The sequence below is a fragment of the Eulemur rufifrons genome, chromosome 1 (genome assembly GCF_041146395.1).
Source record: "Eulemur rufifrons isolate Redbay chromosome 1, OSU_ERuf_1, whole genome shotgun sequence".
In the NCBI taxonomy this organism is placed as follows: domain Eukaryota; kingdom Metazoa; phylum Chordata; class Mammalia; order Primates; family Lemuridae; genus Eulemur; species Eulemur rufifrons.
Window position 1 is genome coordinate 49,331,767 of NC_090983.1, and position 16,062 is coordinate 49,347,828.

Here is a 16,062-nt window from a genome sequence, read left to right on the forward strand (position 1 = left end):
AAGGAAAATATGTATCTGATTGTATGTGCTTAACTGTGATAAGTATTCCTGAATCAAATCTGAACATACTGTTCTCTTTATTCTAGAACCCCCTGAGTTGATTCTTGATGCCAACATGGCAAGAGAACAATACATTAAGGTTGGTGATACTCTAAGACTTAGTGCCATCATCAAAGGAGTGCCATTCCCAAAAGTAACCTGGAAAAAAGGAGACAGAGAGGCTCCAACTAAAGCAAGAATTGATGTTACTCCAGTTGGTAGCAAGCTTGAAATTCGCAATGCTGCCCATGAAGATGGTGGAATATATTCTTTAACAGTGGAGAATCCAGCTGGTTCAAAAACTGTCTCAGTAAAAGTACTTGTATTAGGTAAGAATTTTAATATTTACGCCATTAAAAATAAATTTTTATATATTTTGAGCTCTTATCTGATTAAGTCACTTATTTAACTATTATTTAACACTTTTCAGATAAACCTGGGCCACCTAGGGACCTGGAAGTCAGTGAAATTAGGAAAGATTCTTGTTACCTTACCTGGAAGGAACCACTGGATGATGGTGGTTCTGTTGTTACAAACTATGTCGTTGAGAAGAGAGATGTTGCCAGCGCCCAATGGTCACCTATTTCAACTACATCAAAGAAAAAGAGTCACTTGGCTAAACATCTTAATGAAGGCAATCAGTATCTCTTCCGAGTAGCTGCTGAGAACCAGTACGGACGTGGTCCTTTTGTTGAGACACCTAAACCCATCAAGGCTCTGGATCCTCTCCGTAAGTTGCTTTATCTGGATATAAAAGTATTATTTGGCTGTCTTTGAGAATATTACTTATTCATTATAACTTCTTCTTTTGCAAAGATCCCCCCGGGCCACCCAAGAACTTACACCATGTAGATGTTGACAAGACTGAAGTCTCCCTCGTTTGGAATAAGCCAGATCGTGATGGTGGCTCTCCAATCACTGGATATTTGGTAGAATATCAAGAAGAAGGCACCCAGGACTGGATTAAGTTCAAGACCGTGCCAAACTTAGAGTGTGTTGTTACTGGACTACAACAAGGAAAGACATATATATTCCGTGTAAAAGCAGAAAATATTGTGGGTCTTAGTATCCCTGACACAACTATCCCAATAGAATGTCAAGAAAAACTAGGTAATTTGGGGATTGGCATTGTTATTTTATTTCTTCTTTAAACTATTCATATTGTGAAAATCAAAACCTAATGTCTTCATGTTTACTTTCCAGTGCCTCCATCTGTGGAGCTAGATTTGAAATTAATTGAAGGCCTTGTGGTAAAGGCTGGAACTACAGTGAGATTCCCTGCTATTATAAGAGGTATACCCGTGCCTACTGCAAAGTGGACAACCGACAGGGTTGAGATTAAAACAGATGAACACTACACAGTTGAAACCGACAACTTCTCATCAGTACTTACCATTAAGAACTGCTTAAGGAAAGACACTGGGGAATATCAAATCACAGTTTCCAATACAGCTGGTAGCAAAACAGCAGCCGTACACCTTACTGTCCTTGACGTTCCTGGTCCACCAACAGGTCCCATTAATATTCTGGATGTTACCCCTGAACACATGACTATCTCATGGCAGCCACCTAAGGATGATGGAGGAAGCCCTGTGATCAATTACATTGTTGAGAAAAAAGATACAAAGAAAGACACATGGGGTGTTGTCTCTTCAGGAAGCAGTAAGACAAAGCTGAAAATCCCACACTTGCAGAAGGGCTGTGAATATGTTTTCCGAGTTAAAGCCGAGAACAAGATAGGTGTTGGTCCTCCCCTTGACTCCGTACCTACAGTTGCTAAACATAAGTTCAGTCCTCCATCTCCTCCTGGTAAACCAGTGGTTACTGACATTACTGAAAATGCAGCAACAGTGTCTTGGACGCTGCCAAAATCTGATGGTGGCAGTCCAATAACTGGCTACTATGTGGAACGTAGAGAAATAACTGGCAAATGGGTGAGGGTCAACAAAACACCTATAGCTGACCTGAAGTTTAGAGTGACTGGACTCTATGAGGGAAACACATATGAGTTTAGAGTTTTTGCTGAAAATCTTGCAGGACTAAGCAATCCGTCCCCAAGTTCTGACCCAATAAAAGCTTGCCGGCCCATAAAACCACCTGGACCACCTATTAATCCTAAACTGAAAGATAAGAGCAGAGAAACAGCTGACCTAGTCTGGACAAAGCCTCTCAGTGATGGTGGCAGCCCCATTCTAGGGTATGTAGTGGAATGTCAGAAACCTGGCACAGCACAATGGGACAGGATTAATAAGGATGAACTCATTAGGCAGTGTGCCGTTAGGGTACCTGGACTGATTGAAGGAAATGAGTACAGATTCCGTATAAAGGCAGCTAATATTGTGGGAGAGGGAGAGCCAAGAGAACTAGCAGAATCTGTGATTGCAAAAGACATCCTTCATCCTCCAGAAGTAGAACTTGATGTTACCTGTCGTGACGTTATTACTGTCAGAGTGGGCCAAACTATCCGCATTCTTGCTCGAGTCAAAGGCAGACCTGAACCGGATATAACATGGTCTAAGGAAGGCAAAGTATTGGTCCGAGAGAAGCGGGTTGACCTAATTCATGATCTACCTCGTGTTGAGTTACAAATTAAAGAAGCTGTTAGAGCAGATCATGGCAAGTATATCATCTCAGCTAAGAACAGCAGTGGACATGCCCAAGGTTCAGCCATTGTTAATGTCCTTGACAGACCCGGACCTTGCCAGAATTTGAGGGTTAGCAATGTAACCAAAGAGAACTGTACAATTTCTTGGGAAAACCCACTAGATAATGGTGGCTCAGAAATAACAAATTTCATAGTAGAATATCGCAAACCAAACCAAAAAGGCTGGTCAATTGTTGCTTCAGATGTCACTAAGCGATTAATCAAGGCCAACCTTTTAGCCAACAACGAATACTATTTCCGAGTTTGTGCAGAGAATAAAGTAGGTGTTGGACCAACCATTGAAACAAAAACTCCCATTCTGGCTATTAACCCCATTGACAGACCAGGTGAGCCTGAAAACCTTCACATTGCAGATAAAGGAAAGACATTCGTCTATCTAAAGTGGCGGCGGCCTGATTATGATGGTGGCAGCCCAAATCTATCCTACCATGTTGAGAGGAGGCTGAAGGGCTCTGAGGACTGGGAAAGAGTGCATAAAGGAAGCATTAAAGAAACCCACTATATGGTTGACAAATGTGTTGAAAACCAGATTTATGAGTTCAGAGTGCAAACAAAGAACGAAGCTGGGGAAAGTGACTGGGTGAAGACAGAGGAAGTCGTTGTGAAGGAAGACTTACAGAAACCAGTGCTTGATCTGAAATTAAGTGGCGTGCTAACTGTCAGAGCAGGGGAAACCATTAGACTTGAGGCAGGGGTTAGAGGCAAACCATTTCCAGAAGTTTTATGGACCAAGGACAAAGATGCCACAGACTTAACAAGATCACCAAGGGTCAAGATTGATACCAGTGCTGATTCATCTAAATTTTCTCTTACGAAAGCAAAGCGAAGTGATGGTGGTAAATATGTAATTACAGCAACTAACACAGCTGGCAGTTTTGTGGCCTATGCCACTGTCAATGTTTTAGATAAGCCTGGGCCTGTAAGGAATCTGAAAATTGTCGATGTGTCCAGTGATAGGTGTACTATTCGCTGGGATCCACCAGAAGATGATGGCGGCTGTGAAATCCAAAATTATATTCTAGAAAAATGTGAGACCAAGCGAATGGTTTGGTCTACCTATTCTGCTAATGTCTTGACACCTGGTGCTACGGTAACACGTCTCATAGAGGGAAATGAATATATTTTCAGAGTCCGTGCAGAAAATAAAATAGGCACAGGGCCTCCAACAGAAACTAAGCCAGTCATAGCAAAAACCAAATATGATAGACCTGGTCGCCCTGATCCTCCAGAAGTCACTAAAGTAAGCAAAGAAGAGATGACTGTGGTTTGGAATCCACCTGAATATGATGGTGGAAAGTCTATCACAGGATACTATTTGGAGAAAAAGGAAAAACATTCAGTACGATGGGTCCCTGTTAACAAGAGTGCAATCTCTGAGAGACGTATGAAAGTGCAGAATCTCCTCCCAGATCATGAATATCAGTTCCGTGTCAAGGCAGAAAATGAAGTTGGAATTGGAGAACCTAGCTTGCCATCAAGACCAGTGGTGGCAAAAGACCCCATAGGTAAGATGTTTTTGTTTTTTTCTGATACTAACCCAACTCTTAATTTCAAGCACAGAGATATTAGATAAATAATTTAAATCCATAACATCAAAACTCTATTATAGCAAATATTTTTCCAAATAGACCTTTTGCCAAATCACCTTTAATGTACCATGGTAGATTCTAATTTTTATGAAGAAAAACAAAGAGGACTCAGTAATTGAAAAACGAAATGTCCTATCTTTGATTATCTAAGATTATGTAAAACTACACATTAAAGGATCACTAGTAGTAGTTAACCATGGTGTACATTTATTTTTATATTTATTTTCAGAGCCTCCTGGTCCACCAACCAATTTCAAAGTGGTTGATACAACCAAACATTCCATAACTCTTTCATGGGGAAAACCAGTCTATGATGGTGGCGCACCAATAATTGGATATGTTGTGGAAATGAGACCGAAAATAGCAGATGCATCACCTGATGAAGGCTGGAAAAGGTGCAACGCTGCAGCACAACTTGTTCGCATGGAATTCACTGTTACCAGCTTGGATGAAAACCAGGAATATGAATTCAGGGTGTGTGCCCAAAACCAAGTTGGCATTGGGCGCCCTGCAGAACTAAAGGAAGCTATCAAACCTAAAGAAATACTAGGTAAGGCCCTCCTTTGTCCCTTGAGTCATTCACACTTCATTTCTTCTGTTATTTTTCCATGTTCTGAAAAGTCAACTAATAACCTTCATGTCATCTGCAGAACCTCCAGAGATTGATTTGGATGCCAGCATGAGAAAACTGGTCATAGTGAGAGCAGGATGCCCTATTCGACTATTTGCCATAGTGAGAGGGCGACCTGCCCCAAAAGTCACTTGGCGAAAAGTGGGTATTGATAATGTGGTCAGAAAAGGACAAGTCGATCTGGTTGACACTATGGCCTTCCTGGTCATCCCCAATTCTACCCGTGATGACTCAGGAAAATATTCCTTAACACTCGTGAACCCGGCAGGAGAAAAGGCTGTATTCGTAAATGTCAGAGTATTAGGTGGGTTGCTAAAATGCTTCTCCCTCATTCTTCAAGAATAAATTAGTTAATAAGGATGCTAAGGGGACATGTATATCTGATTTTGTTGTTCTTTACAGATACTCCTGGGCCTGTGTCTGACTTGAAAGTTTCAGATGTCACTAAAACATCATGCCATGTGTCCTGGGCCCCTCCTGAAAATGATGGTGGGAGCCAAGTGACACATTATATTGTGGAGAAACGTGAGGCAGAGAGAAAGACGTGGTCAACTGTTACCCCAGAAGTTAAGAAAACGAGCTTCAACGTGACCAATCTTGTCCCTGGGAATGAGTATTTCTTCAGAGTAACTGCTGTCAATGAGTATGGCCCTGGCGTCCCAACAGATGTCCCCAAACCAGTGCTTGCATCCGATCCTCTGAGTAAGTAATATCCTTTCTTCCTCCTTTTAACTCCAGTCCCCTATTTTAGCAAGGTCAAGATACCAATACCATTTAATCTACTACTGAAGGGGATTTCGTTTGTGGAAACCCAAACAGTACAATAAATACCTAACTCACTCATAAGACTTTTTTGATCTATCTCATTTTGTACGTTTTACTTTCAACATCCTGAACCACGGTTTCTATATACTTTGAAGCACATGGCATACTAAAACCCATATGTACATTAACCAAGGGGGGTTGATTAGGTTACCTAGATAATTTTCTAAATTGTGTTTTTCTTCTAGGTGAGCCGGATCCCCCAAGGAAATTAGAAGTGACTGAAATGACAAAGAACAGTGCCACATTAGCCTGGTTGCCTCCCCTGCGTGATGGAGGGGCTAAAATTGATGGCTATATCATTAGTTACAGAGAAGAAGAACAGCCTGCAGATCGCTGGACAGAGTACTCAGTGGTAAAAGATCTCAGCCTTGTTGTCACTGGCCTAAAGGAAGGAAAGAAATACAAATTTAGAGTAGCGGCCAGAAATGCCGTTGGAGTCAGTTTGCCGAGAGAAGCTGAAGGAGTATATGAAGCCAAAGAACAACGGTGTAAGTAGTCGTTGCTTCGTTTATAGTACGTGATAAAAGTTGATTAGATTTTTTTTTTCATGGAGACATTTCTTCCCTGACAAATCTAGCTCCAGAAATACTTGAAAAACAGTAGAGAACAGTGGTTTTCAAACATGTGGATCTATAACACATAGCAAATAAATTTTAAATCATGACACAGTACAAGCACACACATATATATATATATATATATATATATAACTAAAAAAGTTTGTTGAAACAATACCTATCCTTATTATGTGTGTGGCCCTCTGGTATTTTCTATTCTATTCTCTTTTTTTAATTGGCTTCAGACAAACATTAATTTGAACCCATTAAAGGGTTACAGCTCACAAAAAGCACCAGTATAGTTCCCCACAAGAAGAAATTTAAAACAAAAATTAACGTCTTCTCATTTTATTTTTAGTGCCACCAAAGATCCTTATGCCAGAGCAAATTACCATTAAAGCTGGGAAGAAACTCCGAATTGAAGCCCATGTATATGGAAAGCCTCATCCCACGTGTAAATGGAAAAAAGGAGAAGATGACGTTGTCACATCCAGCCACCTGGCAGTGCATAAAGCAGACAGTTCTTCAATTCTGATCATAAAAGATGTTACTAGGAAAGACAGTGGTTACTATAGCCTCACAGCAGAGAACAGTTCTGGGACAGACACTCAGAAAATCAAAGTTATAGTCATGGGTAGGTTAAGTGTTCAAATGGCCCTTTAAATATAAAGGTCAGAAACATGTTTTTCCATCAGATCCCTATTCTTATATTTCTTTTCTCTTTCTGGTTCACACAGATGCTCCTGGGCCCCCTCAGCCTCCATTCGACATTTCTGATATAGACGCGGATGCCTGCTCCCTGTCCTGGCACATCCCTCTGGAGGATGGAGGCAGTAACATCACCAATTACATCGTGGAGAAGTGTGATGTAAGCCGTGGTGATTGGGTCACGGCTCTAGCTTCAGTCACAAAAACTTCCTGCAGGGTTGGAAAACTGATCCCGGGCCAGGAGTATGTGTTCCGGGTCCGTGCTGAAAATCGATTTGGCATTTCAGAACCCCTCGTGTCTCCAAAGATGCTTGCTAAGTTCCCATTTGGTATGTTTTTTTCAGGGGGGAAAAAAATGATGTTCTCTTTCCAGTCTGTTACTTAATATGTAGAAACTGACATTTCTCTTGTCGTCATCTCCAGGCGTTCCTAGTGAACCAAAGAATGCACGAGTCACCAAAGTCAACAAAGACTGCATTTTTGTCGCATGGGACAGACCAGACAGTGATGGAGGCAGCCCCATCACTGGTTACCTGATTGAACGCAAGGAAAGAAACAGTTTGCTCTGGGTGAAAGCTAATGAAACTCTTGTCCGGTCAACTGAATATCCTTGTGCTGGCCTCGTAGAAGGTCTTGAGTATTCATTCAGAATCTATGCCCTAAACAAAGCTGGATCCAGTCCACCCAGTAAACCCACGGAATATGTAACAGCAAGAATGCCAGTTGGTAAGTATTTTTCTTTTTGATATTATGGAGGCACATTTATTTATTTTTTTTATATATTATTTATTTCAGCTTATTATGGGAGTACAAAAGTTCAGGTTATATATATTGCCCATGTCCCGCCCATCCCCCCGAGTCAGAGCTTCAAGTGTGTCCATTCCCCAGACAGTGCGCATCGCACTCATCATGTAGGTATACCCCCATCCCCTCCCCACAGCCCCCATCCCCCTGAGTCAGAACATTCAAGTTGGCACATTTAAATATTGCCGTAGCTGAGGGATTACTACTTCTAGAAAGGAATATGTTCTCTCTCTGTCTTACTAAGAAAATGTACTTCATATAATTCTCTTGAAATTACATAGCAAAGACTCAAAAGTGCATACTGGTTGGATGATTATTAAAATGGGATGATTGTCATTCTGTTGAGCTTTTTACTTAGCCATAGGGGTGATGATTGAAATGTGGAAGTTTAAACTTCTGCTAGTAAGATAAATGCTGAGAATACCTCTTTTGGTTTTAGATCCTCCTGGAAAACCTGAAGTCATTGATGTCACCAAGAATACTGCATCCCTCATCTGGGCCCGTCCAAAGCACGATGGAGGCAGTAAAATCATTGGCTATTTCGTGGAAGCTTGCAAACTTCCTGGTGATAAGTGGGTACGCTGCAATACTAGCCCTCACCAGATTCCCCAGGAAGAGTATACAGCTACTGGCTTAGAAGAGAATGCTCAGTATCAATTTAGAGCAATTGCCAGGACCGCAGTCAACATCAGCCAGCCTTCTGAACCTTCCGATCCAGTGACTATCCTCGCAGAAAATGGTAAGATTCTGTTGAGTGTAATAGGCAACGATGTATAGCATTCATCATGTGCATTTCTTCTAATAAAAAACTAAATCTACGCCTGTGGAAAAAAGGAAAAATAAAATGATAGATACTCTGTATACAGACACCAAAAATTATGATTATAGAGAATCTTAAGAACACGCTAAACTAAAAAGCAGGCTGGAAAACTGTGAAGACTGTGTAACTTCAACGGTACACGTAACAAAAATGCACCAAAATTGTTGAAATTATGGGTGATCTTTACCTTTTTCTTCATACTTTTGGCATTATCAAGTTTCTACATTAAATTTGTATTTCTTTTATACTAAATACACTACTTGGTGGTTATCAGAGGCCAGGGGTGGGCAGGGGGAGTTGGGGAAAAGGGAGGTGTTGGTCCAAGGGTACAAAGTTTCAGTTACCCAGGAGGCATAGGTTTTAGTGGTCTAGTGCACAGCATGGTGACCATAGTTAATAATAATGCACTGTATATCTCGAAATTGCTAAACAAGTAGATTTTAAATGTTCCCACCACACACAAAAAAAAGTGATGACTAGATGGAGTGATCGATATGTTAATTAGCTTGATTTAATCATTCCACAATGTATACACATATAAAAACAACATATTTTTTTGCCCTATAAATATACACAATTATTATTTGTCTATTAAAGATTTTTTAAATAAAAATCCTATTCTTGAAAGAAATGGCATACACATTTTTTACTATTTTTAATAAGGATTATGTAATATAGCTTTGCAAATATTAAATCCTTTCATCTTATTTCTTTCCAGTTCCTCCCAGGATAGAGCTAAGTGTGGCTATGAAATCTTTGCTTACTGTGAAAGCTGGAACTAATGTTTGCTTGGATGCTACTGTTTTTGGTAAACCAATGCCAACAATTTCTTGGAAGAAAGATGGCACACTGCTAAAACCAGCAGAAGGTATAAAGATGGCCATGCAGAGGAACCTGTGCACCGTGGAGCTATTCTGTGTGAACCGAAAGGACTCAGGAGACTATACCATTACTGCTGAAAATCCAAGTGGTTCCAAATCAGCCACCATTAAGCTTAAAGTTTTAGGTAACTATAGCATTATACTTAGAATACATATTTTACTTTGGTTAATGGGATATATATAGGATTTACAAAGTAATATGTGAGAAAAGATACATATCCTAAAATATATTTCCTAAGCACAGAATTATTCTTACCACAGAACAACATTGTTTTAGAGCTGAAAAGAGCAGTAGAGATCACATATTCAGTTAGCTAATTTTACATATGAAGAAACTAAGATTCTAAAAAATTAAGTAACTTCCAAAGTCATACAAGAAATTGACTATAAAAAGACTGCAACCCAGGTGTCCAGACCCCCACTCTGTACTTACTACCCAGTTCACATAGTTTAGTGAAAGACTTCACTTTTCCTCCTCATTCTTTCAGATAAACCAGGTCCTCCAGCATCTATTAAAATCAACAAAATGTATTCAGATCGTGCAATGCTTTCTTGGGAACCTCCTCTTGAAGATGGAGGCTCAGAAATCACCAACTACATTATTGACAAACGTGAAACAAGCAGGCCCAACTGGGCTCAAGTCTCTGCCACTGTGCCCATCACCAGCTGCAGTGTGGAGAAACTTATTGAGGGCCATGAGTATCAGTTCCGTGTTTGTGCTGAAAATAAATATGGAGTGGGTGATCCAATCTTCACTGAACCAGCAATTGCTAAAAACCCATACGGTAGGAATACTTTCCTGTGGTTTTTCCTTTTACTTTTTAAATGTTACCTTTCAGTTTGGGAAATTAACTTTTCATTCCATGTCTGCAGACCCACCTGGACGCTGTGATCCTCCTGTTATTAGCAACATAACCAAAGATCACATGACGGTCAGCTGGAAACCACCAGCAGATGATGGTGGCTCGCCCATCACTGGCTATTTGCTTGAAAAGCGTGAAACCCAGGCAGTTAACTGGACGAAGGTCAACAGAAAGCCTGTTATAGAAAGAACGATAAAAGCAACAGGTCTCCAAGAAGGTACCGAATATGAGTTCCGAGTTACAGCTATAAATAAAGCTGGACCAGGCAAACCCAGTGATGCATCCAAAGCGGCTTATGCTCGGGACCCTCTGTGTAAGTGCTCCTGAAAGAGTTCCATACCCTGGGTTATAATTAGTTATTAAACAACCAGGTTTTAATAAAAACACTCTATTATTATTTATTCTCAGATCCTCCTGGCCCACCAGCTTTCCCTAAAGTATATGATACTACCCGTAGTTCCGTGAGTCTATCTTGGGGCAAGCCAGCCTATGACGGCGGTAGCCCTATCATTGGTTATCTCGTTGAAGTAAAACGAGCTGACTCTGATCACTGGGTGCGGTGCAATGTACCAGAGAAGCTACAGAAAACCCGCTTTGAGGTCACTGGCCTGATGGAAGACACACAGTATCAATTCCGCGTGTACGCCGTTAATAAGATTGGATACAGTGACCCCAGCGATGTGCCAGATAAACACTACCCCAAGGACATCTTAAGTAAGTATTACCAGGAGAAATATATAAGGCTTTTCTTAGCAATCATAGTCTAAGAGGGAGAATAAGAACTCCCTGATGTAGATTTATTTATTTATAAGGTTTAGAGTTGATAACTCCAGGAGTACATTGTAGGAGAGCTGGGTTGGTACTTCATGGTGTTGCAGACCGGGCACATGGAATGCAAGGTGCTTTGTGGCTTTGAAAACCTTTTCATACAATATGAGAGTGGAATGTAGGAATTTTATTTAGAGAATAGTAGGTCTTTTCAATTCAATAGTGAGATATTTATCATTCTTATGGTTTTTATTTTCTCTTCCAATCCACCCTCTCCATAGTATGTGATTGGTGTGCTCTCCACCTTAATGTCCCTCCTCCCTATTTCTTCTATTGACTTATTCTCCATAACAATTTTCCCCTTTATTTGAAATACTTAGTATTATATGTCATCCTCTATGTACTTTTCTTCTGACAATGAAATCATAAAGACAGCCAGAGTGTATGGCAGAGTACCTTTGCTGAATATAGAAAAGAAAAAAATGTGAGAATGGAGAGAACCAAGGACCAATCATCTACTTTCTTTGAATATACTGAGAGTACGTCAGATTCATGAAAGGACGGGGTACAGATCCTTCAGGGAGAACTTGTTTAAGCCCAAAGCATATTGGAAGATGGAAAGATCAAAAATTTGCACAGATTATTGGTTTTGGGGATTAAGAATGTTTTAAAGAAAAGAAATAAGTTCTAGAAAAGAAACGTATTTTAGGAGTGATAAGGCCAGCCCTTGGAAATACATTTGACCATTAAATTTTTATTACTTTTACTTTCTTCACCCCAAAATTAAACAGTTCCACCTGAGGGAGAACTTGATGCAGATCTAAGGAAAACACTCATATTACGTGCTGGAGTTACTATGAGACTGTATGTACCAGTAAAAGGACGTCCACCTCCAAAGATCACATGGTCTAAGCCAAATGTCAATCTAAGAGAAAGGATTGGACTGGACATAAAGTCAACTGACTTTGACACTTTCTTGCGTTGTGAAAATGTGAATAAATATGATGCAGGGAAATATATCTTGACCCTGGAGAACAGCTGTGGTAAAAAGGAATACACCATCGTAGTGAAAGTGCTTGGTAAGTCTTTTTGAAAAGAAGAATCACATATGTTTAAAAATATAGTTTATGTATTTTTTACATGTTCATTTCTTACTACCCACTCTTTATCCAGATACTCCTGGACCACCCATCAATGTGACTGTTAAGGAAGTGTCCAAAGACTCTGCTTATGTCACCTGGGAGCCTCCCATTATTGATGGTGGAAGCCCCATCATAAACTATGTGGTAGAAAAACGTGATGCAGAGAGGAAGTCCTGGTCTACAGTGACAACTGAGTGCTCGAAAACAAGCTTCAGAGTATCTAACTTGGAGGAGGGAAAATCCTACTTCTTTAGGGTCTTTGCTGAAAACGAGTATGGCATTGGTGATCCCGGTGAAACACGTGATGCCGTCAAAGCTTCTGGTGAGCAAATGAGCTACCACTCCATCATTTTGAATGAATGTCCTGCTTTGGTTTTCTGGGGCTTCAACTTACCATATCTCCTTTGCTTCAGAAACCCCTGGACCAGTTGTGGACCTGAAAGTGCTGTCTGTAACTAAGTCATCTTGTAAGATTGGCTGGAAAAAGCCTCGCAGTGATGGTGGAAGTCGAATTACCGGATATGTAGTCGATTTCCTGACTGAAGACAATAAGTGGCAACGAGTTATGAAATCCCCAAGCCTACAGTACTCCACAAAAGATCTGAATGAAGGAAAGGAATATACCTTCAGAGTGAGTGCTGAGAATGACAATGGAGAAGGAACCCCCAGCGAAATCACTGTTGTGGCCAAAGATGATGTTGGTAAGCCTCTACCTATACACCTTCGTTTTCCTTTTATTGTCATCAAAAGTGTGCTCTTGGGCCCCACTCACTGACTTATTTAAAGTCCCTTAAAAACTATAACTATCCGAAAAAGTTAATTGCCTGTCCTTAAAAATAGTAACAATTTATCTCTGCTGTTTTACAGTGGCTCCTGATCTCGACTTAAAGGATCTACCCGATTTGTGCTACTTGGCTAAAGAAAACAGCAACTTCCGTCTTAAGATCCCCATAAAAGGCAAGCCTGCTCCGTCAGTATCCTGGAAGAAAGGAGAAGATCCTCTACCAACTGACACAAGAGTCAGTGTGGAGTCATCTGCAGTTAACACAACTCTTATTGTATATGATTGCCAAAAATCAGATGCTGGAAAATACACAATCACACTTAAGAATGTTGCTGGCACCAAGGAAGGAACTATCTCCATAAAAGTTGTTGGCAAGCCTGGCATCCCCACTGGGCCAATCAAATTTGATGAAGTCACAGCAGAAGCCATGACCTTAAAGTGGGGTCCTCCAAAGGATGACGGAGGTTCTGAGATCACCAACTATATCCTGGAGAAGAGAGATTCCGTGAACAACAAGTGGGTGACATGTGCCTCAGCTGTCCAGAAAACCACCTTTAGAGTAACCAGACTCCATGAGGGCATGGAATATACCTTCAGGGTCAGTGCTGAAAATAAATATGGTGTAGGAGAAGGCCTGAAATCAGAGCCAATTGTTGCTAAACATCCATTTGGTAAGTGTCTCAAGGTCACAAAACATAAAGCAAAACTTGGTTTGGGGGAGGCTCCTTATTATAAATCTTGCTCCTTATTATAAATCTGTAAAACTTTTTCCTAGATGTGCCCGATGCTCCCCCACCTCCCAAGATTGTGGATGTCAGACATGACTCCGTATCTCTAACTTGGACTGATCCCAAGAAAACTGGTGGCTCTCCAATTACAGGTATTTAGTTTGCTCTTACCCTACAGCGTTTACATCAAGGTTCCTTCCAAATATTTCTTTGAAAACAGTTGAATGTATGCTCCCTATTAACAGCACTGTCTGCATTTTTCTTCCAGTTCATACAGCTAGTGTTTAATTTCATTGAAAACCTCCTAATGTAATAGTTAATAAAGAAAGTCTTTCTTAGTGATAACATCTATTTCTGTAAGTTAAAATTGTTCAACAGAAGGGACAATAACTATACGCATTCCAAGAGGAAAAAAAAATGGCACTATTCCTGGGTAATAAATATGTGGATACTAGCAATAATGGTTATCTGTTCAATATATCCAAATATAAATAATTTGGGCAAAAATATTTATATTGTAAAATCAGGCTACATTTATACTTTCTACATGAATTAACACATCCCTGGGTCTTTTGCAGGGTATCATATTGAGTTCAAGGAAAGAAACAGCCTTTTGTGGAAGAGAGCTAACAAGACTCCTATAAGGATGAAAGACTTTAAAGTGACAGGACTAACGGAAGGTCTTGAGTATGAATTCCGAGTTATGGCAATCAATTTAGCAGGTGTGGGCAAGCCAAGCCTGCCATCAGAGCCAGTCGTGGCACTTGATCCAATTGGTAAGTCATTGTACGAAGAAAAACCCAGGTGCATTTTCTGCATGAAGAAAACATTGGTATTTGTTTGACTGCTTTTGTTTTTATGTTTTAGATCCTCCTGGAAAACCTGAGGTTATTAATGTAACAAGGAATTCAGTGACTCTCATTTGGACTGAACCCAAATATGATGGTGGTCATAAGCTAACTGGATATATAGTGGAGAAGCGGGATCTTCCTTCTAAGTCTTGGACGAAAGCCAACCACGTTAATGTCCCAGACTGTGCCTTTACTGTAACTGACCTTGTTGAGGGTGGAAAATATGAATTCAGAGTTAGAGCAAAGAATACAGCAGGTGCTATCAGTGCTCCATCAGAAAGTACAGGAACCGTTATTTGCAAGGATGAATATGGTAGGTCCATTTTATTTTTTATTCACTTTGTTAAAAAAAATAGCAAATTAAACCTCCTTAATTTTCTGACTTACATGAATTTTTTTTCCCTTTGCAGAGGCACCAACCATTGTCCTTGATCCTACAATAAAAGATGGGCTAACAGTGAAAGCAGGGGATACCATTGTTTTGACTGCCATTAGCATTCTTGGCAAACCCCTTCCAAAGTCAAGTTGGTCCAAGGCAGGAAAAGATGTTAGACCATCAGATATCACTCAGATAACTTCGACACCAACATCTTCCATGCTTGCTATCAAGTATGCCACTAGAAAAGATGCTGGTGAATACACCATCACTGCTACCAATGCTTTTGGCACGAAGGAGGAACATGTGAAGGTAACAGTCCTTGATGTACCTGGTCCTCCAGGTCCTATTGAAATCAGTAATGTTTCTGCTGAAAAAGCAACACTTACATGGACACCTCCCTTGGAAGATGGCGGCTCGCCAATTAAGTCCTATGTTCTTGAAAAGAGAGAAACCAGCCGACTTTTATGGACAATGGTTTCTGAAGATATCCAGTCTTGCAGGCATGTAGCAACCAAACTTATCCAAGGAAACGAGTACATCTTCCGGGTCTCAGCTGTAAACCACTATGGCAAAGGAGAACCTGTACAGTCTGAACCTGTCAAAATGGTAGACAGATTTGGTACGTAGAGCATGTGAGAAAATTGATATGAACACATTTACAGCAGAGTTAGGAACTCATGGATTTCTCATAAATTTGCTTCTTTTTCAGGTCCCCCTGGCCCTCCTGAAAAACCAGAGGTATCGAATGTCACTAAGAACACTGCCACTGTCAGTTGGAAGAGGCCAGTGGATGACGGTGGCAGTGAAATCACAGGATATCACGTAGAAAGGAGAGAAAAGAAAAGCTTGCGATGGGTGAGGGCAACAAAGACGCCCGTGTCCGATCTCAGATGCAAAGTAACAGGACTGCAAGAAGGAAGCACCTATGAATTCCGTGTCAGTGCAGAAAACAAAGCAGGAATTGGTCCACCCAGTGATGCTTCAAATTCTGTTCTAATGAAAGATGCAGCATGTTAGTATTTATCCTT

The 16,062-nt window shown here is 40.5% G+C and overlaps 1 protein-coding gene across 4 annotated transcripts in view; it reads left to right on the top strand.

Moving 5' to 3' along the window:
• TTN (titin) overlaps window positions 1-16,062 on the top strand; it is a 268,870-nt gene that overhangs the window by 202,908 nt on the left and 49,900 nt on the right. For all 4 annotated transcript variants that reach the window (XM_069470275.1, XM_069470284.1, XM_069470255.1 and 1 more), the window contains 25 exons: window positions 87-368; window positions 470-769; window positions 856-1,149; window positions 1,243-4,209; window positions 4,523-4,843; window positions 4,944-5,228; window positions 5,327-5,626; window positions 5,935-6,237; window positions 6,665-6,940; window positions 7,044-7,343; window positions 7,438-7,740; window positions 8,258-8,557; window positions 9,357-9,644; window positions 10,008-10,304; window positions 10,393-10,695; window positions 10,791-11,096; window positions 11,942-12,229; window positions 12,324-12,614; window positions 12,706-12,993; window positions 13,160-13,747; window positions 13,852-13,956; window positions 14,383-14,580; window positions 14,672-14,968; window positions 15,066-15,653; window positions 15,744-16,046. In XM_069470275.1, the coding sequence (XP_069326376.1) occupies window positions 87-368; window positions 470-769; window positions 856-1,149; window positions 1,243-4,209; window positions 4,523-4,843; window positions 4,944-5,228; window positions 5,327-5,626; window positions 5,935-6,237; window positions 6,665-6,940; window positions 7,044-7,343; window positions 7,438-7,740; window positions 8,258-8,557; window positions 9,357-9,644; window positions 10,008-10,304; window positions 10,393-10,695; window positions 10,791-11,096; window positions 11,942-12,229; window positions 12,324-12,614; window positions 12,706-12,993; window positions 13,160-13,747; window positions 13,852-13,956; window positions 14,383-14,580; window positions 14,672-14,968; window positions 15,066-15,653; window positions 15,744-16,046 (10,371 nt within the window). The remainder of the gene's footprint in view (window positions 1-86; window positions 369-469; window positions 770-855; window positions 1,150-1,242; window positions 4,210-4,522; window positions 4,844-4,943; window positions 5,229-5,326; window positions 5,627-5,934; window positions 6,238-6,664; window positions 6,941-7,043; window positions 7,344-7,437; window positions 7,741-8,257; window positions 8,558-9,356; window positions 9,645-10,007; window positions 10,305-10,392; window positions 10,696-10,790; window positions 11,097-11,941; window positions 12,230-12,323; window positions 12,615-12,705; window positions 12,994-13,159; window positions 13,748-13,851; window positions 13,957-14,382; window positions 14,581-14,671; window positions 14,969-15,065; window positions 15,654-15,743; window positions 16,047-16,062) is intronic.